The sequence below is a fragment of the Elephas maximus genome, chromosome 9 (genome assembly GCF_024166365.1).
Source record: "Elephas maximus indicus isolate mEleMax1 chromosome 9, mEleMax1 primary haplotype, whole genome shotgun sequence".
Lineage (NCBI taxonomy): Eukaryota > Metazoa > Chordata > Mammalia > Proboscidea > Elephantidae > Elephas > Elephas maximus.
In genome coordinates this window covers 58,766,171-58,788,462 of record NC_064827.1, presented here as the reverse complement: position 1 = coordinate 58,788,462, position 22,292 = coordinate 58,766,171, and the positions used below count along the sequence as shown (strand labels likewise).

General features: G+C 48.0%; 1 protein-coding gene across 5 annotated transcripts in view; it reads left to right on the top strand.

Moving 5' to 3' along the window:
• Positions 1-8,473: 8,473 nt before the first annotated feature.
• The window catches only part of EPB41L4B (erythrocyte membrane protein band 4.1 like 4B), a 163,691-nt gene continuing 149,872 nt past the window's right edge, over positions 8,474-22,292 (top strand). For all 5 annotated transcript variants that reach the window (XM_049896284.1, XM_049896282.1, XM_049896280.1 and 2 more), the window contains exon 1: positions 8,474-8,779. In XM_049896284.1, the coding sequence (XP_049752241.1) occupies positions 8,474-8,779 (306 nt within the window). The remainder of the gene's footprint in view (positions 8,780-22,292) is intronic.

Genomic DNA, 22,292 nt, shown 5'->3' with positions numbered 1-22,292 from the left:
ATGGCGGGCAAGAATGCAGTCCTCTGTCGCTTACCTCCACACCCAAGTGCACTTGCCTTTGCTTCTGTAGTCAGCTACTGACCAGAGGAATGAAACACCCCAGATACAGAAGCGTGCTTTGGGAGAAGGAGAGGCCCTCTTAGGCTGCAGGCTGGGCCTTGGACTCCATCCCAACTTTATCAGAGAGCCCTGGGTGCTGGGCACGTTCAGGAAAAAACAAAGCAGGCTTCTCTCCAGTTACTGTTGCCTGTGGTGTCTGTTTTTCTAGGGAATCCCACAGACGCAGAGGGGAGTGGCAGAGCAGGGCTTGGCCCAGGGTGTCTCCCATCTTAATATCATCAACCCCCCCACTCCCCGCCTTTATTTCTAACATGTTCATCAAAAGAGAGAAACAGGCTGGGGGAGGGAGAGATGAAGGGAGGATATTTCAAAGAGAACAAATTAAAGAACGGGTGGAGCCTGGAAGGTCACAAACTGGCTCTGAGGAGTAAAGAAGAGCAGGGGCCCCCTCCCAGTGAGTCAGTGAGGGCGGGAGGCTGGGTGGCCTCAGGAAAGGGCTTGGTTTCTGTTTAGAGAGGGCCAAGAGGGAGGGAAGGAGGCCCAGAAAAATAGCTGTGGGATCCAGGGGTTCCAGTCCTAGTTGGTGCTGCCACTTACCAGCTATGTAAGCTTGGGCAAGTCCCTCAACTTTTCAGAGCCCCAGTTTCCCGGGCTATGAACTCGGGATAAATACACCTGACTGACCGGATTGTCTGTGAAAACACTGAGTAAACACCAAATCTCTGTACAGTATAAAGAAGTGCTATCATTTTCATTATTCCCTTGGGAGTGAAAAGCGGGGCGCCTTCTGATATTTGTCAATTCTTAACTCCACCCAGCTCGTCTCCACCCAGGCTTCCCTCCAGCTTCAGAAAATGCTATCCACTCCCTCCCCCAAAGTGTCAGCTATTGATCTGTTCTCTGACACTCCCTCATACCTTCCATCTCCCCCTTTCCGCAGGTTCCTTCCTTTTCTTCTTCCCATATGGATCTGTCTCCTCGATATTAAAAGTCATGCAAAAAACAAACTCTTTGCTTGATTCCCCTTGCTCCTTCTAGCTACTAGTCTATTCCCTCATTCTTCCAACCTTGCATTTTGTAGCTAATAAAGCTTTTTCTTTTTGTATCAGTTATCTGTTTTAATCTTCATGTCTCAATGAAACTTTGAGGTTAGTCATATTGACACATTTTACAGATGAGAAAAGTAAATCTCAGACTAAAATTCAGTAGAAGTCCCAAATTCTTTCTTTGGCACCACATTGCCACCTTTTGCTGCTGAACTTTTAAATGAGCGTTCTGGAGCGACCATCTCCATCTCCCTGCCTCCATTTTCTCTTACTCCCAGCTAGTCCACCTGCTGATTCTACCACTGTACTCTTGCCAAGGTCACCAGAGACCTCCTCTGCACCTAGCCCACCTCTAAGGCTTTACACAGACATCGTCCCTCTTAGCCTTTCACTGGCATGCATCTGCCTTTACTCATCATCTTCTTTGCTTCAAATTCTCTCTTTCCTTGGCTTGAACCAGGACTTGAAGTCTGTGATGGAAAAGCAGATGATGGAAAGGATTTCTTCTGTGTTTGTGGTTCGTGTGGTTCTTGTCCCTTGGCTGTGTCGTGTCAACACACCTGAGTCATGGGACCCACACTTTGGAATGCTGCTTCCATGGTGTGTTCAGGGGTGTGGCAGGATTTCAAAAGCACATTCCACCACCACTACCACCACTAGCCCATTTGCCAAGGCCTTCCCCCGAGAGAACAATTTACCTTGGTTTTAGCCAACTTGGTAGAAGCTGGGTTTTATATTTGATGACAAAGAGGATCAGAGTTGTCATATCTTCTAATTTGACTAAACATGGGAAGGTTAGTGTCAGCGGTCTGGGATGGAGCAAAAAGGGTCACTACTTGGAGATAGAGTCTCCTAATGGAAGTGAAGCAGGTGTTAGGGTGATGAGCCAACTGCGGGTGATGGTTGGGGTTGATGTTGAGTCCTGCAGTATCCAATATAGTAGCCCCTAGTCACATGTGGCTATTTCAGCTTAAAATGAAATACAATTAAATACTCAATTCCTTAGTTACATTAACTGCATTTCAGGTGCTCGATAGTCACATGTAGCTAGTGGCTCCCATATTGGGCAGGGCAGATATAGAACATTTCCATCATCGCAGAGAGTCCTATTGAACAGCACGAATTTTAGCCCATTGGATGGTGATGAACAAAAGGAAATCATTTGGGTACGAAAGGGTAAGGAACAGGCAAGTTCATCAGGGATGTCCAGTCAAAGGGGGCTAGGAATGGGCAACCCAAGGGTGGGTAATATTGGAGGTGTAGGCACTGTAATAAATGTCCCCCTTCCACTCTTTGCATGCATCTCCAGTATGAATATTATTAGAGTTATCAGAGCCACATGGGCAGGCACAGTTTCCCCAAAGCAGGATGCATGTTCTTTAGAGAAGAAATGGGTCCTCAGTAGGAAATCCCTGCTAAGACTGGCATCAAGGAGGGAGGGGATACTGGTTATCTTCAGATCTTAATCTCTTGACTCTAGACAGAGGGCTGGATAGTAGATGTTTGGAATGAGAATCTAAGGATTAGATCTTGAGGAGGAAGTCAGAAATATGATCTGAGCAGAGGGAAAGTCCAGCTAAAATATAAATCTGGCACTCAGTTATAGTCACCAAACAAGTCTTTCATTATTGCCACTTCTGAATCTAAAAGCTTAGATGACTTATTAAATCTCCATCTGTTTCTGTACAATTTTGTGATATGGCCACTGCTTTGCTAATCATTTGCCTGGAGATGATGCCCTTAAAGGATGAACAAAATTACCTGTGCACAACAATGTTTATATCTTGTGCTCAGGAAAGAGAACAAATGGAACAAAGGAAAGGATTGGGACCTGGAAAACCTTCATTCTAATTCTGATTCTCTTCTTAAGTTGCAAATTCTAAGGGGTAGGTCTACCTTCAGACATAGCAGGATCTAGGTAGTCAAAATTAAATTGTCATCAGAAACCTGAGTTTCTCCAACTCTTGGCTCTGCTTTTCTTTGTGTTGATGTCATCCTTAGGCTTTCTCCATGCCAAGTCAGAGTGGACTCCCAAGTATTCCAGATGTACATGCTGCTGGTTCACCAATTCCAATGGAAAGAAATTGTCTCCTGTCAATAATTTCAGCATAGGTTTCTGCCCATTCTTGAGCCAATAACTATGGTCTGAGAAATGGAATGCTCTGATTGGCCAGGACTGATCATGCGCCAACACCTGAGGTAGGATGTGGGATCAGCGGCACCTAGGCCACTAGGTGAGTTGGAGAGAAGTTGTTCTCCAAAGTAACCCAAATACCGTAACCCAAAACATGAAAATTGATGCTAGGCTGACAGAAACCACAGCTGCCCACTATGTGGTCTTTAATTAATGATAGCTATTTAAAATTTTATTATTATTATTATTATTATTGTGAAATGATAGCAGAGAGGTTAAGCTAACACATATTAAACATCTGGGAGGGTTGGGAAGACGACTTTGTTGCACATAGTAAGCTCTCAATGACGTTTATGGAAAGAACAAATTCACAAGTGAGTGAGTAGAAACATACATAGAGTGTAATCTTGTTCTATGGAGGAAAAAAAACGGAGTCCGATGGAATGAGGGCATACTTTTGTTGAGTCTAGGAAATGAGCCAGAAAACAAAGGGTAGGGATAAATGGCGCATTTCTGAAGAGGAGTTCCTTGGAGACAGGGCTAAGGGCTGTTTAATTAACACATAAAAGTACTCTGAAGGAAGGGCGTGCATAAGGAACTCTCCAAGGTTTCCTGATGACACAAAACTCCCCTGACTAGTGATGGGGAGGACAATGGAAAGCTCTCATGGACCTGCGAAGGTGAGCAAAGAAGTGACAGCTGAGCTTTAATGAGAGAAGTCAAGAAGGTGACTCTAGAGATCAAATTCCAAATGATGCATATGAAGAGTGTTAAACTACTACTTACGATCAAGAAAAGTACTTGAAAGTTAGTGTAGACTCTTTCCTGGGAACTTTGGCCAAAGATGGCTCTAGACAGAAAACCCCCACCCTAAAAAACAAACCCATTGTCATCGAGTTGATTCTGAATCATAGCAACCCTACAGACAGAGTAGAACTGCCCCATACGGTTTTCAAGGGCAGCTGGTGGATTTGAACTGCTGACCTTTTGGTTAGCAGCCATAGCTGTTAACCACTGCACCACCAGGGCTCCTGTAGACAGAAAAGCAGGTTGGAGTTCTGAGTAATAGTTTGAGGACCAAAAGGCACATAATAGAGTGATGCACTGATAAACAGAACATGCATGCAGCTCTGGCCCATTTACAGTGGACATAAAGGAGGTTTAAGAAACGGAAATTGAGAGTTTTTCAAAGGCTGGCTATAGAGCTCAGATAACAGGAATGGGGACTTTTAGGTCTGAAAGGCAAAGATTAAGAAAGGGCAATAATCACATCTAGGATGTATTAATTGGTCTCAACCCACCTGGAGCAAAGGAGAATGAAGAACACCAAAGAGTCAAGGAAAATATTAGCCCAAGAGACAGAAAGGGCCACATAAACCAGAGACTCCATCAGCCTGAGACGAGAAGAACTGGATGGTGCCCAGCTACCACCAATGACCACTTTGACAGGGAACACAAAAAAAAGTCCCCTACACAGCAGGAGAAAAACGGGGTGCAGAACTCAAATTCTAGTAAAAAGACCAGACTTAATGGTCTGACTGAGACTGGAGGAACCCCGGAAGATATGGTCCCTGGACTCTCTGTTAACCCAGAACTAAAACCATTCCCAAAGTCAACTCTTCAGACAAAGATTAAACTGTAAGACATAAAATGATAATCATGAAGAGCGTGCTTCTTAGTTCGAGTAGATACATAAGACTAAATGGGCAGCTTCTGTCCAGAGGTGAGATGAGAATGCAGAAGAGGACAGGAGCTGGCTGAATGGACATGGGAAATCCGGGGTGGAAAGGAGGAGCGTGCTGTCACATTACAGGGAGAGCAACTAGGGTCACATAACAATGTGTGTCTAAATTTTTATATGAGAAACTAACTTGAGCTGTAAACTCACTTAAAGCACAATTTAAAAAAAAAGGTCAATAATCAAAATGCATAACATTGTGAGCCGACAAAATGCAAATTTTCTTATCAAATCTTGAAATTCTAAGGTCGAAACTTGAGTGCCGTGAAATTTAATCAGAAATTTAAACTGAGTCTTGGTTTCTCCTCTGTGTGCTGGAGAGTAGTGTTTTGGTCACGACTGAGGTGAGGATTAAACAAGATCAGCTGGGTGACAGTGCCTAGCACAATGCCTGCCACATAGGGGATACAGGTAAAACTAAAGCAATCTGGAGTGCTCAGGCAATTCATGATACCTGCAAAGTTTGTTAGCTGGAGGGACATGGTGTTGTCAGTAGTCTGTGGGATCTGCAGTCGAGAAGCATGAGTTTGACCTCAGGCTCCGCTTCAATCTTTATTTCCCATGATAGTACCTATCCCACAGGGCCTTTATGAAGATGAAATAAGCATTCATTGAATGTCTACTACTTATTAGGAATCCTGGTGGCACAGTGGTTAAGAAATACAGCTGCTAACTAAAAGGTCAACAATTTGAATCCATCAGCTACTCCCTGGAAACCTAATGGGGCAGTTCTACTCTGTCCTATAGGGTCACTATGAATCAGAATCAACTCAGCGACAATGGGTTTGATTTTTGGTTACTACTTTGTAGAGAGCAGGCTAGGTGCTGAGTGGGAATATAGTGATGAATAAGAAAAAGTCTTGTTACGGAGCTTACAGTCTAGTGGGAGAGAATGATAGTGGATAACCACAAGCCTGAATGGTGCTTGCTCTGAGGAGGGTGGCACTACGAGACTGCCAGAGATCATGGAGGTAGGAGGGCTCTGAAAACTGTAAAGCACCGAACTAATATTATTTAATATTGCCCTTGTATTAGTTTCCTATTGCTGTTGGAACAAATTGCCGCCAAGCCAGTAGTTCAAAAAACACAAATCCACTATTTTATGATTCAGAAGAAGGTCAGATGTCCAAAGTGGGTCTTATGGGACTAAAATGAAAGGCTACATTCCTTCTGGAGTCTCTAGGGGAGAATCCATTCCTTGTCTTTCCCAGCTTCTAGTGGCCGCTATAATTCCTTGGCTCCCGGCCACATCACTCTGACCTCTGCCTCTGTCAGCACACCTTTCCTGATCTTTCTGCTCCCTTCTTATAAGAACCCTTGTGACTACATTGGGGCCACCTGGATAACCCAGGATAATCTTACCAGCTCAAGATCCTTAAGTGAATCTTATCTGCAAAGTCCCTTTTGCCATGTGAGGTAATGTATTCATAGGTTCTAGGGATTAGGACGTGGACATCTTTGAGGGGCCTTTATTCAGTCTATCACGGCATTCCTGGGCTATTTAGTAAGGCTATAGCAAGAAAATGACCTATCCGTAGAAATCAGTAAGCAGAATTGGGCTATCTTTGAACACAGATTTTTCTGGTGGCATTCAATTAGATCTAGGTTCGTTGGGGGGAATGGGTATCCGAGAACTGATGGCTGATGCCTTCTCAGGGTGTACTGTTGGCAAGGTAGACCCCTGTAGTGTTGTAAAGGGAGCACTTAGGCAACAAGTGAGGGTGCTCGCTGCTGCCACTCAGGACCTCTGAGACCCTGGGCAAGGATATTACTTTTCTAAGCTCCAATCTTCACCTAAGTCAATGGGGATAAACTGATCTAGCTGGAAGAGGTGGGGTGAGGGTCAATTAAAATATTATCCATGAAATCTCCTAAAATAGTGGCTGGTCCTCCAATAAATGTCTAGTTTGGAATGTCTCCTGAATTCATCCCCCCTTCCTCTCTTGTCTTTTACTGCAGCCACGGCCTTGGTTCACGCCTCTTCAGAAACCTTTACTGGCTTGACAATCACACCACATGCCACAGCCTGGCAGTAGAGCTGGTGGTTAGGAGCAACAGCATTGGAGCTAGGCTAACCAGCTTGCATCTGTGGTAGAATCTGGAGCAACTCTCTAAGCTTCAGTTTCCTCCTCTGTACAGTGGGGATAAGAATGTATCAGACTGGGTTGTCCTGAGGATTAAGTAGGATGATGAATGTAAAGGACTTAGCACAGCGTCTGGCACAAAATTAAGGGCTCATTCACTGGATAACCCTCATCTCCCTGAAGGAGACCTTGAACTTGTACACCTGAGGGGCATTGCTTATGAGTAATTCCCCCGGCCTGGAGTATGCTCAGTGTGTCTTATACTAATTCTTGGGGCTTCCGTTCTACTCTGCTCCCCAGTAATTTGTTCAACTCTTAATAGCCATTTTTTCAGTTAGGGCTACTCACACAGGCCTTTGCCTCAGTGGTGTATATGAGTTCCTGACCGCAGTGTATTGGAGAAATACTGCCCTCCCCACCTCAGTTTCTTATTTGCAATGAGTTAATCTATCTGGAATGGCCTTTCCAGCTCTGAGATCTAAAACTGACAGAACTTGAGGAGAAGCAGTGAGACCTTGAAAATTACGTAGTCCACCCCTTTCCTCTTTCAGAAGGGGAAACTGAGGGCCATCACTTAATGCTATTCCATGTCTGCCCTCTGGGCAGACTTCCTGGAAGGCATGCAGCCTTGTTTTCCCAACCCGGTGAGGGGCGACTCTCGGGCGTCTCCAGGGCTCCGGGCGCCGGAAACACGTGTGTGCTCACCTACGTGTACACGCGTGAGCACACCTTCAGCAGCGGGGGGCGCTCGGGCCGGCAGGGGGCAGCACAGGCCCGACTTGCAATTACCCGGCGCAGCCCGGAGGGAGGAGGGCGTGCTGCAGTCCCGGCGGCGGCGGTGGCGGCGGCTACTGGAGGTGCAGCTTCCCAGGTGGGAGGCGGGGGCTGCAAGCGCAGAAGAGCCGCTTCGGGAGCAGGCGCTCGGCAAGGCCTCCTCGGGCCCCGGGCACGGCGCGGCGAGTGGGATCGAGCGTGCCAGAAGCACGCAGGCGGCCTGCTCCGGCTGGCCCTCAGCCCGCGCGCGGCACAGGAGCAGCCCGCCCCCTGCGCTCCCGACACCCCCCGGCGCCCCTGGCCCTCCCGCGGCGGATCATCGAGAGCAGCCCCTCCGCTGCAAGCGCAGGTCACCGGCCCCGGAGAGCGCGCGGCGGCCGCGGCTGCGGGACGGCCCCGGTGCCGCCCCGAGCGCGCCCTCCCGCCTGCGGCCACTCGCAGCCGGCGCTGGCCGGGCCGGCGCGTCCCACAGGCGGCCGGATCCCGGCCTCAGCCTTGGCAGGAGCGAGCCCCGGGCCGCAGCCCGCGGGAGGCGGCGCGGGCGGCCGCGGGAACTGACGGCGTCGCGGGGCGCTCCTGGGCGGCGGCGCAGCAGCGGCGGCGCAGAGGGCGGAGGCAGGGGGCGCCCCCAGCCAGGATGTTGCGGTTCCTGCGCCGGACCTTTGGCCGCCGCTCCATGCAGCGCTACGCTCGGGGCACGGCGGGGCGCGGGGCCGCCGGGCTGGGGGACGAGCGCGATGGGGGGCCGCGGGGGGGCCAGGCCGCCGCCGCCGCCTCCTCGGCGCTGCCCTCCGCGCCGGGGAGCAGCGTGTTCCCCGCCGGCAGCGGGCCCCTGCTCACCGGCGGCGCGGCTGTGCATATCTCGGTCGCTGGTGCAGCAAAGCCTACCCTCTACTGCCGCGTCTTCCTGCTCGACGGGACCGAAGTGAGAGTGGACCTGCCGGTGAGTAACGGGGCCCGTCCTGGGCAGCTGGCACCCCGCACCCCTCGGGGCAGCCTCCCCCACCAAGTGTTTCCCACTGGGGCTCTCTCCCTTGCGTTTCTCCAGGAATCCCCTCCCCCATCACCTCCCCAGGCACTCCTAACCCTGCTTTTCTCTCGGGCCACCCTCCCCAGTCTCTTCTCGGGGCCCATGTCTGGCCCGCGCCCCATCCTTGGCACATTGAGCCGCTGAATCTACCCCACTTCATCCTTTGGGCCTCACCCCCTCCCCAGCGCGCAGTCCCCATGTCCGAGTCCCCGCCCTCTGCGCGAGTGACAGGTGTTTCCCTGTCGCCCCCTGGTTCCAGCAGGGGCCTTCCTGGTGCTGGGTTATTGGGCAGAAAATCTCAAAGCAGCGCGGGGCTGCCCTGAAGTGGCCAGCTTGCTCCCACGAACTCACCACCAGGCCTTGGGGGTCGGCGGGGAAGAGAAGCACCCTCTCCTGCCCCAAGGGTGCCCCGAGTTTGGGGGAGTCAGTGGACCAGTTCTGCTCTCTCCTAAGTCCCTCCGGGCTCCCCCTTGCCCCCAACCCAGAAAGCCCCTCTGGCTCGCAGCCTCGCAGGGAATTGGGGAACCTGGGTAATAACTCTGTAGAGCCGACTCCCTTGGATCTGGCCAACTTCGCATCGGGTGAGCCCTAACTGGGGAGTGGGGGGATTCCGCCCCGGGTCGTCCGTAGAGCCTGGAGCCCCGGATTTTCCCTGGGCCAACGTGCGTGGGGCCAGCAGGGCACCCTAGGGCAGCGGCACCTCTGTCCCTGGGCCACCTGCCCACAGGTGGTTGCACCTCCCCCCTAGTAGAGAGCTTGCTGGGCCCTGCTCTCCTAGGCAGGGCGTCCTGCCACCAAAGAGCAATCTTTCTGGTGGAATCAAATCCAATGAAGCCCACATATTCATGGAGTACCTACTGTGCACTGGCGCCGCAGCAGACAGTGCCTTCAGGAACCTTTGCCTGTGACTGAGGACAAAGGATTGATTGAACTTTAGGTGAATGCTACAGATCATCCCGAGGGTTCCAAGGGAAGAACTATCTAACCTGGATTTGCAAAGAAAGCATTTAGGCTTTTCTGAGTGGCAAGTTCTTTGTATTCCAAGAGAAAACTGGGAACACCCAAGGGCCTGGGATGAGAAAATCAGAGCCTGCATGGCCTAGGGTTTAACACTTCCCGTGTAGCTTTCATTTGGAGACAGTTTCAATTGATGGCAGTTTTATTTTTGTGGTTCCTTGTGTTCTCCATAGGTTATAATTTTGTTATGAAAAGACCCTTTTGGGGCCTTTTTATTCATGGAAGAGGAGCCAACATTCCCATGCTTAGAGCTGTTGTTTTTAAAATCACAGTACAACAGTGTTCCCCAAGAATGGGGCTTTCTAGCTCTTATCCAGCTGGGAGAGGAGGCCTGGAGAAGGTGGAGGAGTGCAGAGGTGAGCAGACTGCCTCTGGAGTGGGAAGCTTGTGTTTGGAGAGGATGTGGCGCGTTTTGCCTCTCGGATCTGTGAAAGGAATGCAATCCTTGGGAACTTTGACAGGGCTCCTTGCTGATGGGTTTCTTGTCTCTTCCCAGGGAATAATTCTCTTATAAAATGTATTGCTCCTGTCAGGTTTGTGCAACTGGCTTAAGTGGTGTTTCTGAGATGAAAAATGCAAACTGAGTAAAGTGCATGCATGGTGACAGACTCAAACAGGTACACAGCCGAATGAACTGGGACAGGAATGCTGATTTGCGACAGCCGACAGAACCTTCACTGAGCATGGCGGAAGATGAGAGTGGCATCCTAAAAGATTCTTTGCTTTCATAAGGATACTTGACAGAAGAACTCACCTATCCCCTCCCCCCCGCCAAAAAAAACTTCAAACCCATGGTGGTGGAGTGGATTCCGACTCATAGTGACCCTATAGGGCAGAGTAGAACTGCCCCTATTGGGTTTCCAAGGAGCAGCTGGTAGATTGGAACTGCCCACCTCTTGGTTAACAGGCAAGCTCTTAACCACCGTACCACAAGGGCTCCTCACCTAGCCCAGGTTTCTATTTTGTGATGGCAGGTTTTTTAGATGCCTTTAAGATGTGATTTAATGAACCCAAATTTTATTTATACACATAGGTGTATACATCCTGTCCAAAGGCAAATAAAAAGTAAGTGGTGGCTTTTGTCACGTGAGCTCTCAGGGTGGAAGGATGAAGAAAGATTACTCATGACCGTGGCTCCCTGATTTAATAATTTATTAGATATTAGAACTAGATCACACAGTTTCTTAGACCAGTCATCTTAGATCAGAGTGTTAGTTTCTGTAATTAATTTTCCCATTTCTGAGGTTAACGCCAGGCGGCTAGCTTCCCAACAGATTTGTAGTATGTATGCTTGTTCCTCAGACCCACTTCACCGGGCTCACTTTTTATGTGGTCCTTTTTGGCATTTGGCCCCACTTGTCATTATTCTCCTCTTCTGTATTCCTGAATTTTTACCACTTCCTGGTCTCTGGCCTTACTGGTGTTGCATTGCTACCTGTCACACAGCTAGGATTTACCTTTGGCCCTGTTTCCCCTAAGCTGGATTTTCGTCTCCATTCACCTCCATGGGCACTCCGTGACATTGCCAGGCCAACCGTGGCTTCTTTATAATTAAAACCCTCTGGTGGTGCTAGCTTTAATTCTTCAGCTCGACATACTAAAAGTGGTTATATGTTATTATAAACCTTTTTATTAGTCCTAGTCAGGACACTTGTGTTCTGAAATTGCCTCAAACACAGTAACACACTCGGTATGACAGGGCTATGACACCTTGGTTCAGTTCAGGCAACATTTATTGGGAGGCTCCATCCAGTGTGCCAAGCGCCATGCTGTGAACTCAAAGATGAATGAGATGTGGCCTTGAGGCTCTTGGGAAACATGCAGAAACATGTCTTTTCAATTCTAGTATGCTGAGTACGATGATAGGTACACCCAGACAGGGTGCTGGGGATGTATGGGATGGGAGAATTGGGTGCAATTCCTGGACACTTTGACACTTGGGATTATAGGATATCAAATCCAGGGCCCCTTGTGCATTTTTAGAACAAAAATATATATATATATTTTTTTTATTGTATCCAGTCCATTTCTTGGCAGAGCCACAGCCAGATTGTTGTATAAAATAAAGGTCCAATTGTTGTATAAAATAAAGGACAACTGTAATTGTCTTTTCTAGCAATTCTCCCATGACAGGGCTTTGAGCCCCCTTGTCTGGTGGCAGGCTGAATTCCCTAGGGCCCCTGGGTGTTTTTAACCTTTGCTATGAAAAAAAAAAAAAAGTTTTTTTTTTTTTTTTTTTTATGGATAGTCAGAAAACCCTGGTGGCATAGTGCTTAAGTGCTACGTCCGCTAACCAAAAGGTCAGCAGTTTCGAATCCATCAGGCGCTCCTTGGAAACTCTACGGGGCAGTTCTACTCTGTCCTATAGGATCGCTATGAGTCGGAATCGACTCAACAGCAACAGGTTTGGTTTTTTTTTTTTGGTTTTTATGGTTAGTCAGTGGTTTCTCAATCTTTTATAAAGTATGAATAAAAGGATCTTTTAAAAAATCCAGCTATAACATGCAGTCTAAATAAAGTGGGCTTGTACCAACCTAGCTCCCAGGTAAGTCCTTGGCTTGTCCTACCAACCAGGGTGCCACCCTGAGTCATTCTTCAGAATACCTGGCCCTGCCCTGGAGGGCACCTCCCTTTCGGTGGCCCAGCACTGCCCAGCCCTTAGGTATGGTCTGGTCAGAGCAGGGCAGGGCTCCCTCTTGGCATCCTCTGGACACTTTTCCTTCTATTAATGCAGATGAAGATCCCATTTGTGTGCTTGGCAGGGGCGTCCTCTGTTGATGCATATTAGCTCTCTGTTGAATAAATCCCTGACATCGCTGTTGCTTAGCCCGTCTCTCCCTTCCCCTGCACACACAGGCCTCCAGCAGCTCTGTATGGAAAGCTGTTAGGGTGTGTGGCTGGCAGGTCAGCACTCCTGCCACGCCTTGGAGGGCACGGCTTGTTGGCCAGTGTTTGGCATTTGGAACGGTTGCTTTCACTAGACCTGGAATGGACTGTTGACTGGACTGTTGACTGATATGGAATAGTGCAAACATGGTGAGTGTCAGAATTAGAAGATCCACATTGGAAGCTTGCAACCTGTCTGTGCAGCCTTGGGCAGCTTACTTAGGCTGTCTGAGCATCAATTTCTTGGTCTTTAAAATGGGGATATCGGGAGGATTAAAGAAGTCCTCCCTGGGTGGTGCAAATGGTTAAGCACTTGGCTACTAACCAAAAGGCTGCCAGTTTGAACCTACCCAGAAGTACTTCAGAAGAAAAGCCTGGTGAATCTGCTTGGTTCTGAAAGGTCACAGCCTTGAAAACCCAGCGGAGACCAGTTCTACTCTAAATACACGGGGTTGCCATGAGTCGGAATCGACTTGACGGCAACTGCTTTAGCTTTTTTTGGTTTGGTAGAATTAAATGCAGGAAGGATATAAAAAGCCTCTGTAAACGGCAAGGTGCTGAAAGGAAGCTGGTAGGTTGTAATCTTATACATTCCTTGGGCCTCTTCTTTGGCCTATGGAAAGGCTTTGGAAAAATTTCTAGTAATGAACATTAAAAAAAAAAAAAAAAGGAAAAGCCAAAGCTGTGCCAGGCAGGCTAAACATTGCTCAGCACTTCTTCATAGAAATTGGAAGTCAGATGCAGTCTGAGAGATTCTTTAAAAAAAGTGTGTCACTTTGAATAAGAATCCCCCCAGACTCCACCCCCAACAAACAAACAAAAAGGGCAAGTTCTTGGAATTTTAGGACTGGAATATCTGATCCAACAGAAGGCATAAAGATCATGTGTTTATTTTGGAATTGAATGGGGTCCTAGGCAGGACACATCCCATCCACTATATAGATGGGGAAACTGAGGCCTGTGGATGTAAAGTGACTTCTATTTAGTCACTCAGTGAAAGAGTTGGAATGGGCTACTTTGGGACCCCTGACTGCCCAGCCTTTGGAGTTATGGAGGGTAGAGTCAGCTGTAGGAGGAAAGACCGACTGCTGGTCCTAACAGGATTGCGGAAGGCAAGCGTTCCTGGTGGTCGAAGTAGCACTCATTTTCCCGACAGTGGGAAACTCTAACGAAAAATAACAGAATGGTTCTCTAACTTCAGCGTACACAACGTTTATCTGGGATTTTTTTTTTTTTTTTTTTTTTCAGTTAAAAGTCCCAGATCCCACCCCTAGAATTTCTGATTCAGTAGTTTAGGAAGCTGGACTTTTAACAAGTATTCAGGTAATTCTGATGAAGGTGGCCCAAGAACACCCTTTGAAAAACACTGACTTTAGAATGGTGAGAACAGATGGCAGCCAGACAATGCTTTAAAAATGGGCTATAGACATGGATGGCGCACTTGTGGTCATTGGACTGGGGGTTGACCGTTATCAGGGAGCCCATTTTTGCTACAGGAGAGTGAAAGCTGGGCCGGAGGAGAGACGCTTCAGCCCAAATGTGCTTTTGCAGTTGTCTAGGAGAGAGATGTCTGGGGCCGGGTGGCCAGGGGAAGGGGCAGATTTCAAGAGCAATTCCGAGGTGGAGTTAGTTGAGTACATGGAGGAAGGTGAAGGAATAGTGGAGTTCAGCTTGGAGGGCAGGGTGTCTTCACCCTCAGTTGTGAGGAGAGATGGGGAGCCATCTAAGATGACCCAGGAAGTAGGAGAAAGCACCTCCTCATTTCTGCCCCTTCCCCAGGCTCTGGCTGCATGGGCACCTTGCTTTTAGGCCATCCCAGGCCTCAGGGTGGCTTACTTGTTTCTGTCCCTGCAGAGAAGGTATTGGCTAAAGGTGGCCCTCATTGTCCCACCCCGCCCCCTCCCAAACTGTGAATGAGACCCTGGGGAGGCTTGGATACCTGCGTGGGTCATGAGTGTTTTATACTGTTTTAAATATCTCTGTTTTAAAAGAGGGTTGAAGGATGGAAAGAGGTAGATGGTAAACACCCTGTCCAAGTGCGATGCAGGCTGGATCTGACAGCTGCAACTGGTGGGAGAGAGAACCCCGAGTTCTAACCCTGGTGCCACACTTGTAGATTGTCAGTGTTAATATTGCAGGGGGGCTCTTTCTGCAGGGGGAAGGGGCCACAGGAGGCGGTGGTGAGGTCTGCCCAGCCTCTGCAGTGCCAGTCACATAACCCCATACTGGTACAGGACTCTGAACAAATATTAACTAGCTAAGCACTTTCACGTGCATAATCTCACTGAATTCTGTCCCTAGAGCTCTGCAGTGGAGGAAGGTGTAGTTCTGTTTAGTTTTGAAATAGCAAAAGGTCAGGGAGGGGCCTTTCTCTTAAATTCTTGCATGGGGACTTAGGAAAAAATCTACCCGGTAACCACAGAAATCTTCCACCCACAATTTGTCCTCGAAACACTTACTTCAACCGTCTCCCTTTGGCCCGGCCAAGGTGTATTTCCTCTGCCTGCTCTCCGCTCTGCCTTGAGCCTTTTCTTGGGCAACAGTCTGACTGTCTGAACTGGTTTCTCCCTCCAGCCCCCTCCAGCCCATGGCAACTGCCCTCGGGCAGGGTGAGCTACTGATTCATCCTGATAATTTTTTCAGGTCAGCCTGTGCTCCGCTCTCCCACTTTCACTCCTTGATTAGAACATGTTCAAAGCAAAGAAAATGCAGAAAAGCAAGAGAAGCTAAAACATCTGAAATTTCACTAAGCAGAGATAACTGTTATTAAAATTGTGGTGTGTATCCATCTCTACTTTTTTCTTTTTGTATTTAGATATAAACATATATTAAAAATGATGAACTGATATTGGTTGATGGAAGTCTCTCTCCCCACTCCTTCAGCTCACGTGAATAGGGACTGTCTTTCCGGTTGCCGTGAAGTTGATTCTGACTCGTAGTGACCCCATGTGTGTCAGAGTAGAACTGTGCTCTGTAGGGTTTTCAATGGCGGATATTTTTTTTTCCCGGAAGTGACTCTCTAGGCCTGTCTTCTGAGGTGCCTCTGGGTGGATTCAGACTGCCAGCCTTTTGGTTAGCTGCTAAGCGTGTTAACCGTATGTACCACCCAGGAGCTCCAGTAGGGGTTGTGTTGTTGTTAGTTGTCATGGAGTCTATTCTGACTCATGGCGACTCCATGTGTTCAGAGTAGAACTGCTCCATAAAGTTTTTAAGGCTGTGACCTTTTGGAAGCAGGTCACCAGGCCTGTCTTCTGAGGTGCCTCTGGGTGGATTCAAGCTGCCAGCCTTTTGGCTAGTAGTCAAGCACTTAACCATTCGTGCCACTCAGGGACTCATCAAGGGACTGTAGACCCCAAGTTTATTTCTCTTTGTGGGCAGAGGAGACCTCAGAGCTCCTGTCTTTACCCTAGACCCTCACCTGTGGCGGGAACCCTCCAATGCTGACTGGCCATCTGAGCTGTCTTGCACTGGTCTACCTCCCTGCCCTACCTGGATGAGAAGCAAGCTCCCCTCCTCTGAGCAAACCCTCCTCCCATTGCCTCCTATTCTTAGCATGCTAAGGGTCCTGTGGGTGTGACTGCGGCACTCCCTGACATCTGGGAGCTTGTATTCTGAGCACTTGCTTTGGGGAAGTTGTGACACTCTTACCTGCCCAGGGGTATCCTGGGCTCTGCTATCAACCAGAGCTCATCTGGCAGTGGTATGTTGGAGCCTTGCAGCACGCCCTGTGTCCCCTAGTCTCCCTAATCTTGTGCCTTCTGCAGCCATTTGGCTTCTCTCTAGAGCTGGATATATCTCACTAGTCCCACTTGATTTTAATTTACAGTTTATTAAAAAACATTTTTTTCCATAACATCTGTATTTTTCACCATGCCCCACCCTTCCCCATCAGCGAAGGCTTTACAGCATCAGGCTTTGGGGAGGGATCTAGGAATGACAAGTAAGTTTTGTGAACTCTCAGTCTAGAAGGGGAGACAGATGGTTGAACTGTGGGGTGGAGCTGGGGGTTTCATGACCAAAGTGACATCTGAGTTCTCCCAAAGGATGCATAGGTTCAGCTGTGTGGATGTGGTGGGAGGTCATCTGGGCAGAGGAAACAGCAGGTGCAAACACATGGAGGGAGGGTGCCAGAAAACCCTGCTCCCTGGGCTCTGGGCCCCTTAGGGTAGGGAAGAAGTCTGGGCTCCAGTTGCATCCCTGAATCTTAAAGGAGTGTGTAAAAAAAAACCTTGGAAGCCCAGATGAGTGCTGTGAGCTCATAAGAAGAGCCAACGCTTTTTGAGCATTTACTACATGTGCCTAGTACTATGTTAAGTGCACCAAAAAACTGTTGGTGGTTGCTGTTGTTAGCCCTGATTTGTAGAGGGGCGAATCGGGGTTTAGCACATAGGTTAAGGAAACTTGCCCAAGGTCACATAGCTAATAAATGTAGATTGCAGTTTCAGGCTGGGACAGTGTGGCAGGAGGATATATGTGTTCTGATAGAGCCAGGATGGCTGGGTGTGGGAGGAGTGGGTACTGTGCCTGCCCTAGAGGTCCCAAGGTAGATGGGGATCCTTTTGCCTACTGGGGATTCGTTTGTTTCCTCCTTCACAGGCCATGTGTGCTCCATCAGTGATTCCCTGAGATTGGGTTTATGGCTTTGGCCGTCCTCAGTTGAATGTCATTTTGCCCAGAGTGTGATGGTGTGATGGCCATAATTCTTCAACACTGAGGTCACAAGTAGGGAAAGTTTTTAAAAAGTGTTTAATAGAACAGCATTAAAATTATCACAAAGAAAAGCATGTTTAGAAGCATGGCGTATATTCATTCTTATTTTTAATTTTTTTCCCTCCGTATCCAAGTCTTCCTGACACATTCTCACCAGTTTGGCGCTCCCTTTAGTACTTATTCTAAAACTAAAAAAAAATTTAGATAACTTAAATTCAGTCCTCATTCTGTGTCTGTGTGTCTAACCGCTCTGTGTGGGAGAGTAATACCTGTTTCTACCTGTGTCTCGGGGTTGGAGGTTAATATGCAAAGCACCTGGTATCTTATTCGTAGGCAGCCCCACCTCCCAGCCTTGCAGGATCTGTGTTGCTCTCCTTTATCCTTGCCACCCGGGAAGGTAAGTATTATTATCCCCATTACAGATGGTCTCAGAGCAGATGGCCTTGGGCCACTCACCCAGTTAGGGTGGTAAAGCCAGAATTGAGTCTAGGTCCCTGACTCCTATTTCAGTGCTCTTTCTCCCAGCCCATGCTGTGCACACCCAGCCTGCCTGGTTTAAATGTGTGCTCCTTAGAAGGCCGGAATCCTGTGTTATTTGGCAGGTCGGAATTCCATGCACTAAAATCCCATCTCTCCTGAACTACTTTGCCTTTCTGCATCTCTGGCACTTGAGTTCTGCCTACCATTTCTCAGCATTTTTTGCAGGTTCTCTTCCCCAAAGTCATGGCTGGCTGAGTGCCCAGCATTTCCTTCTTTGAAGTTAAGAAACTGGAAGATGATATCCTAGGGGGTCCCATCCCATCTGTAGGATCACCCGGTGCTTGTTACTCTGTGCTGAGCCTAGCCCAAGGGGAGGAATCGTCCACACTGCCAGCCTAGGGGTCAGGTGCCTGTAGAGCTGGCATCCCTTATCTCTGTGGTATCTCCTCAATGCCTCTTTTGGGATCTGAATGCTGACGTTCATATCTTACATTCCACCAGGCCAGTTGCAGTAGACCACACAGGCATTCTGAGAGCGTTTCTCCTTTATCTTACCTACTTGCTTGCTCAGCTGCGTGTACCCTGACTTATGGATTTTTGTACTGGTCTCGGCCTTCTTAACTCAGTCCTGCCCATTCACTAGGGGCACTGCCATCAGAGTCTTGGATGCCCCCAGCTCTCCCCTTGTGGCTTTATTCTTGGAATTCTGGCACCTCTCCCCTGGGATTCTTCTGCTTCCTGCGGATCATCCTGCAAGGTGTTTGGTCTTAGTTTGGGGGCTTGTGGCAGACAAGCTTCTTTCTCTCCCTTAAATTTTTGTCTGAGTTGCTCAGTGTTGGCAAGTCCTCTGTCCCGTACATTCTTTACATTTTTTAATGATGAGAGAGAAGTACAAAAGAGTTTCGGTAACATGGGTAAAGAAAAATAATACAATGAACATCTTACCTACAACCCAGCTTAAGAAAAAGACCATCACCAATGCTGTTAAAGCCGCCACCTGCTCCTTCCCATCCAGTACCCATCCCTCCTCTGGAAGCTTGTCCTTCATCCCTTCTTTATAGGTTTGGCATATATGTACGTTTCCCTAAATGAGATATTATCAGTTTTACATGCTTCTGAACTTTATATATTTTCCTCTCAGTGTTGTATCTGTGAGAGGCATCCATGTTGATGAGGTAACTGTAGTACATTCATTTTTACTCTTCTATATGAATAAGGGAAGCCCTGGTGGCACAGTGGTGAAGAGCTTGGCAGCTAACCAAACGTTGGCAGTTCGAGTCCACCAGCCACTCCTTGGAAACCATATGAGGCAGTTCTGCTCTGTCCTATGAGGTCTCTATGAATGGGAATTGACTCAAAGGCAATTTTTTTTTTGGGGGGGGGGAAGTATGAATAAGGAGCCCTGGTGGCAGAAACGGTTAAGCACTCGACTGTGAACTGAAAGGTTGGAAGTTTGAACCTACCTCAGGGTCTCTGTGGGAGAAAGATATGGTGATCTACTTTCGTGACGATTACAGCCAAGAAGACTATTGGGCAGCTCTACTCTGTCACATGGGGTCGTTATGAGTCGAAATCTACTCGACAGCACCTAACAACATGAACGTACTGGAATTTATTTATCCTTTGCTAGTGGACATTTGGTATGTTTCCAGTTTGGGGCTATCAGGAAAAATGCTGCTTTGAACTTTCTGGAATTGGGTTTCCTGATGCACAGGTGCAAATGTCTCTCCTGAGTGCATGCCTGGGAGTAGAATGGCTGGGAGGAAGAGTGTGCAAGGCCTTTTAAGATAATGCCAAGTCATTTTCCAGAGTTCCACAAGCGTACAAAACCTTCTGCTAATGCATTCTTCTCCAGTACTTGGTATTGTGAGGCTTTTTTGTTTTGTTTTGCCCATCTAGTGGGAGTTAGTGGTAACTCATTATGGTCTTAACTTTTCCCTAAGTTAGTTAATTGATAGGATTGAGTATCTTTTCATATGTTTATTGGCCATCTGTATTTCCTCCTGGAAAGCTTTGTTTTATGATTTTTCCTGTTTTTTTGGTTGAGTTGTATTTTTCTCATTGTGTTCAACTCATTCCCCCTAGTCTATGTGAGATTATCTCCTATACCCGCTTCCTCTCAGCCTGTACAGGGAACTGGCCTTATTTAAACAGAATCAGACTCAGGCCCTACCGAAATCCATAAGACAGGTTCCTGGCCTTCAAAAGCTTGACTGTAAAGATACAATTAGCACCTGGTATGAAAAGTGCCACAGAGCTTTAAATGAACTGAGGAAGGCCTAAAGAGGGGGAGCAGGAGGGAAATTAACTCTAGGGTGGTCAACCGGGAAAGTATCAAAGAGAAAACTTTGGGCTCTGAAGGACAATGAGAAAAAAGCCTTCCTGTGGGCTGGAATAGAACATGCAAAGGCAGGACAGACATTAGAAACAGCATGTCCAAGATTCCTGCTTCTCTCCCAGCCCCTGCCAGTGAACCTAACATCCTCATTTTCCTTTGGATCTTGCGTCTTTGAAAAGGGTTCGTATTCCTCATGTTTGGAAACTTTTTCATGAAAGTGTCTTTCCTTTTTCCTCTTCGTCCATCTCCTTTTTCTTCACTAGCTCCTTAGCACTGGTTTTGAATGTCTTCCCCACCTTAGATTCTTTTCTGGCTCCCTGTTCGGGCACTCTTCACACTCTGTCTGCTTCTCCTGGCCAGGAGTGCCAGCCGACACTTTAGGGACTGCATGATTAATGAACACTTCAGAGAGAAGGGAAATGGGGCAGCTGAAATCTCTGGGTTTTTCACCAAAAGGAGCCCCTGGAGACCACGTGGTCCAGAGTCTCATTCTGAGGTGGAGCCTCTTTACTGTCTGCCTGGGAACCCTCACTGCTGCTCCCTCCAGCCTGCTGCTACTCACCTGTGTCAAATGAGTGGTAATTATTTCGTAATAGCAGCTTCCTGCGTGCAGGCCTCCCAGCTACGCTTAGTGGCCCGCCGAGTGACCTTCAGCAAGAGTGACCTTCAGCAAGCCTCTTTACCTCTCTGAGGCTCCGTTTCATCTTTGCTACATCTTCTACATGGTTCTCCCATGGCACAGAGGAAACATGTCCTTCCTAAGACACTGTCCATATAGTTGACATGGGCTTCATCCAGGAAAGCCCTGGTAAACTGGACAGGCTTAGGAGGGTTAGTTATTAACCCACAGCGCACACATGGCAGCCCATTTCACAGCATTTAATTGCCCCTCAGCAGGGCTGGGTTACCCAATAAGCAAGGCACACAGGGACCCGATTGTACCTTCCCACCAATCTGCAGCGCACAATTTCGCCTATCTCTCACCACATCAACGAAGTGAAACCCCTGTGAAATTCTCACCACAGATTAGCAAGTAAATACAATTAAGCTGGTGCATACTGTGCTTACTGGTTAGTCCGGCCCCTGCCCCTCAGTCCTTGTATTGCTCCTTTGTGTGGGGAGGCTGAGACCCAAGGCCCAACCCACCTGCTCACAGTTGCGATCTGGAGTAGGTGGCATCAATGCCATGTTGATGTAGCAAGAGCACTGGTCAAAGTCCAGGGAGGGGCCCGGACTGCTTTGAGATTGGCCCGGCTCATGCACACAAGCCTGGCAGTGGCAGATCCAGTGCAATACTTGAGGGTGAAAGTTAAGAAAAAGAGATTTAGGATATGGGATATTTTAACGGGAGAGGGGCACATCCAAAGATCAGAAGTATTTGTCCAGGGTGCCTCAATATGCGAGAGCTATTGAATTTATTTTGCTTTGAAATTCAGAGGTATTTAGCTTATCCTAAAAGCTGTGGAGAAGTTCCTCTTCGTTAAAGAGGATCCTGAAGAAAAATGTAAAAATTACGTGCTGTCTTTTAAAAGAAAAAAGGAAGAATTGTGTATACTTGGATTACTGTAACGTGTCATCTGTCGTCTTAACTCACTTCAGGGAATGAGCTCTTCCAAGTATGTGAGCTTTCCACATAGCTGAAGTCTATTTACTCACAAAAACACACACACAAGGCCTGTTTTATTTCAGCTATTTCATTTATTTGTTTAAAAAAACACACACACGCATAGAACGTCTAGTATGTGTAAGGCCCAATGAGATGAATATGAAATGTTCAAACATGTGAACCCTACTCTTCAGGAACTCATTTGGGGTGGGGGCGTGGAGGTTTTCCTGAATTGCATTGCGAGTCTCCTGGCCTTCTTCAGAAGGAGAATGAACATCTTTGACTTTGCCTTGGTAGCCCAGGGTCAGCATGCCTGGTGCCAGTTAGTCCCCTGTCTGCAGGGCTCCGGTACTTCACTCCGGGAACACTGAGGTCAAAGGAGGGTCTTC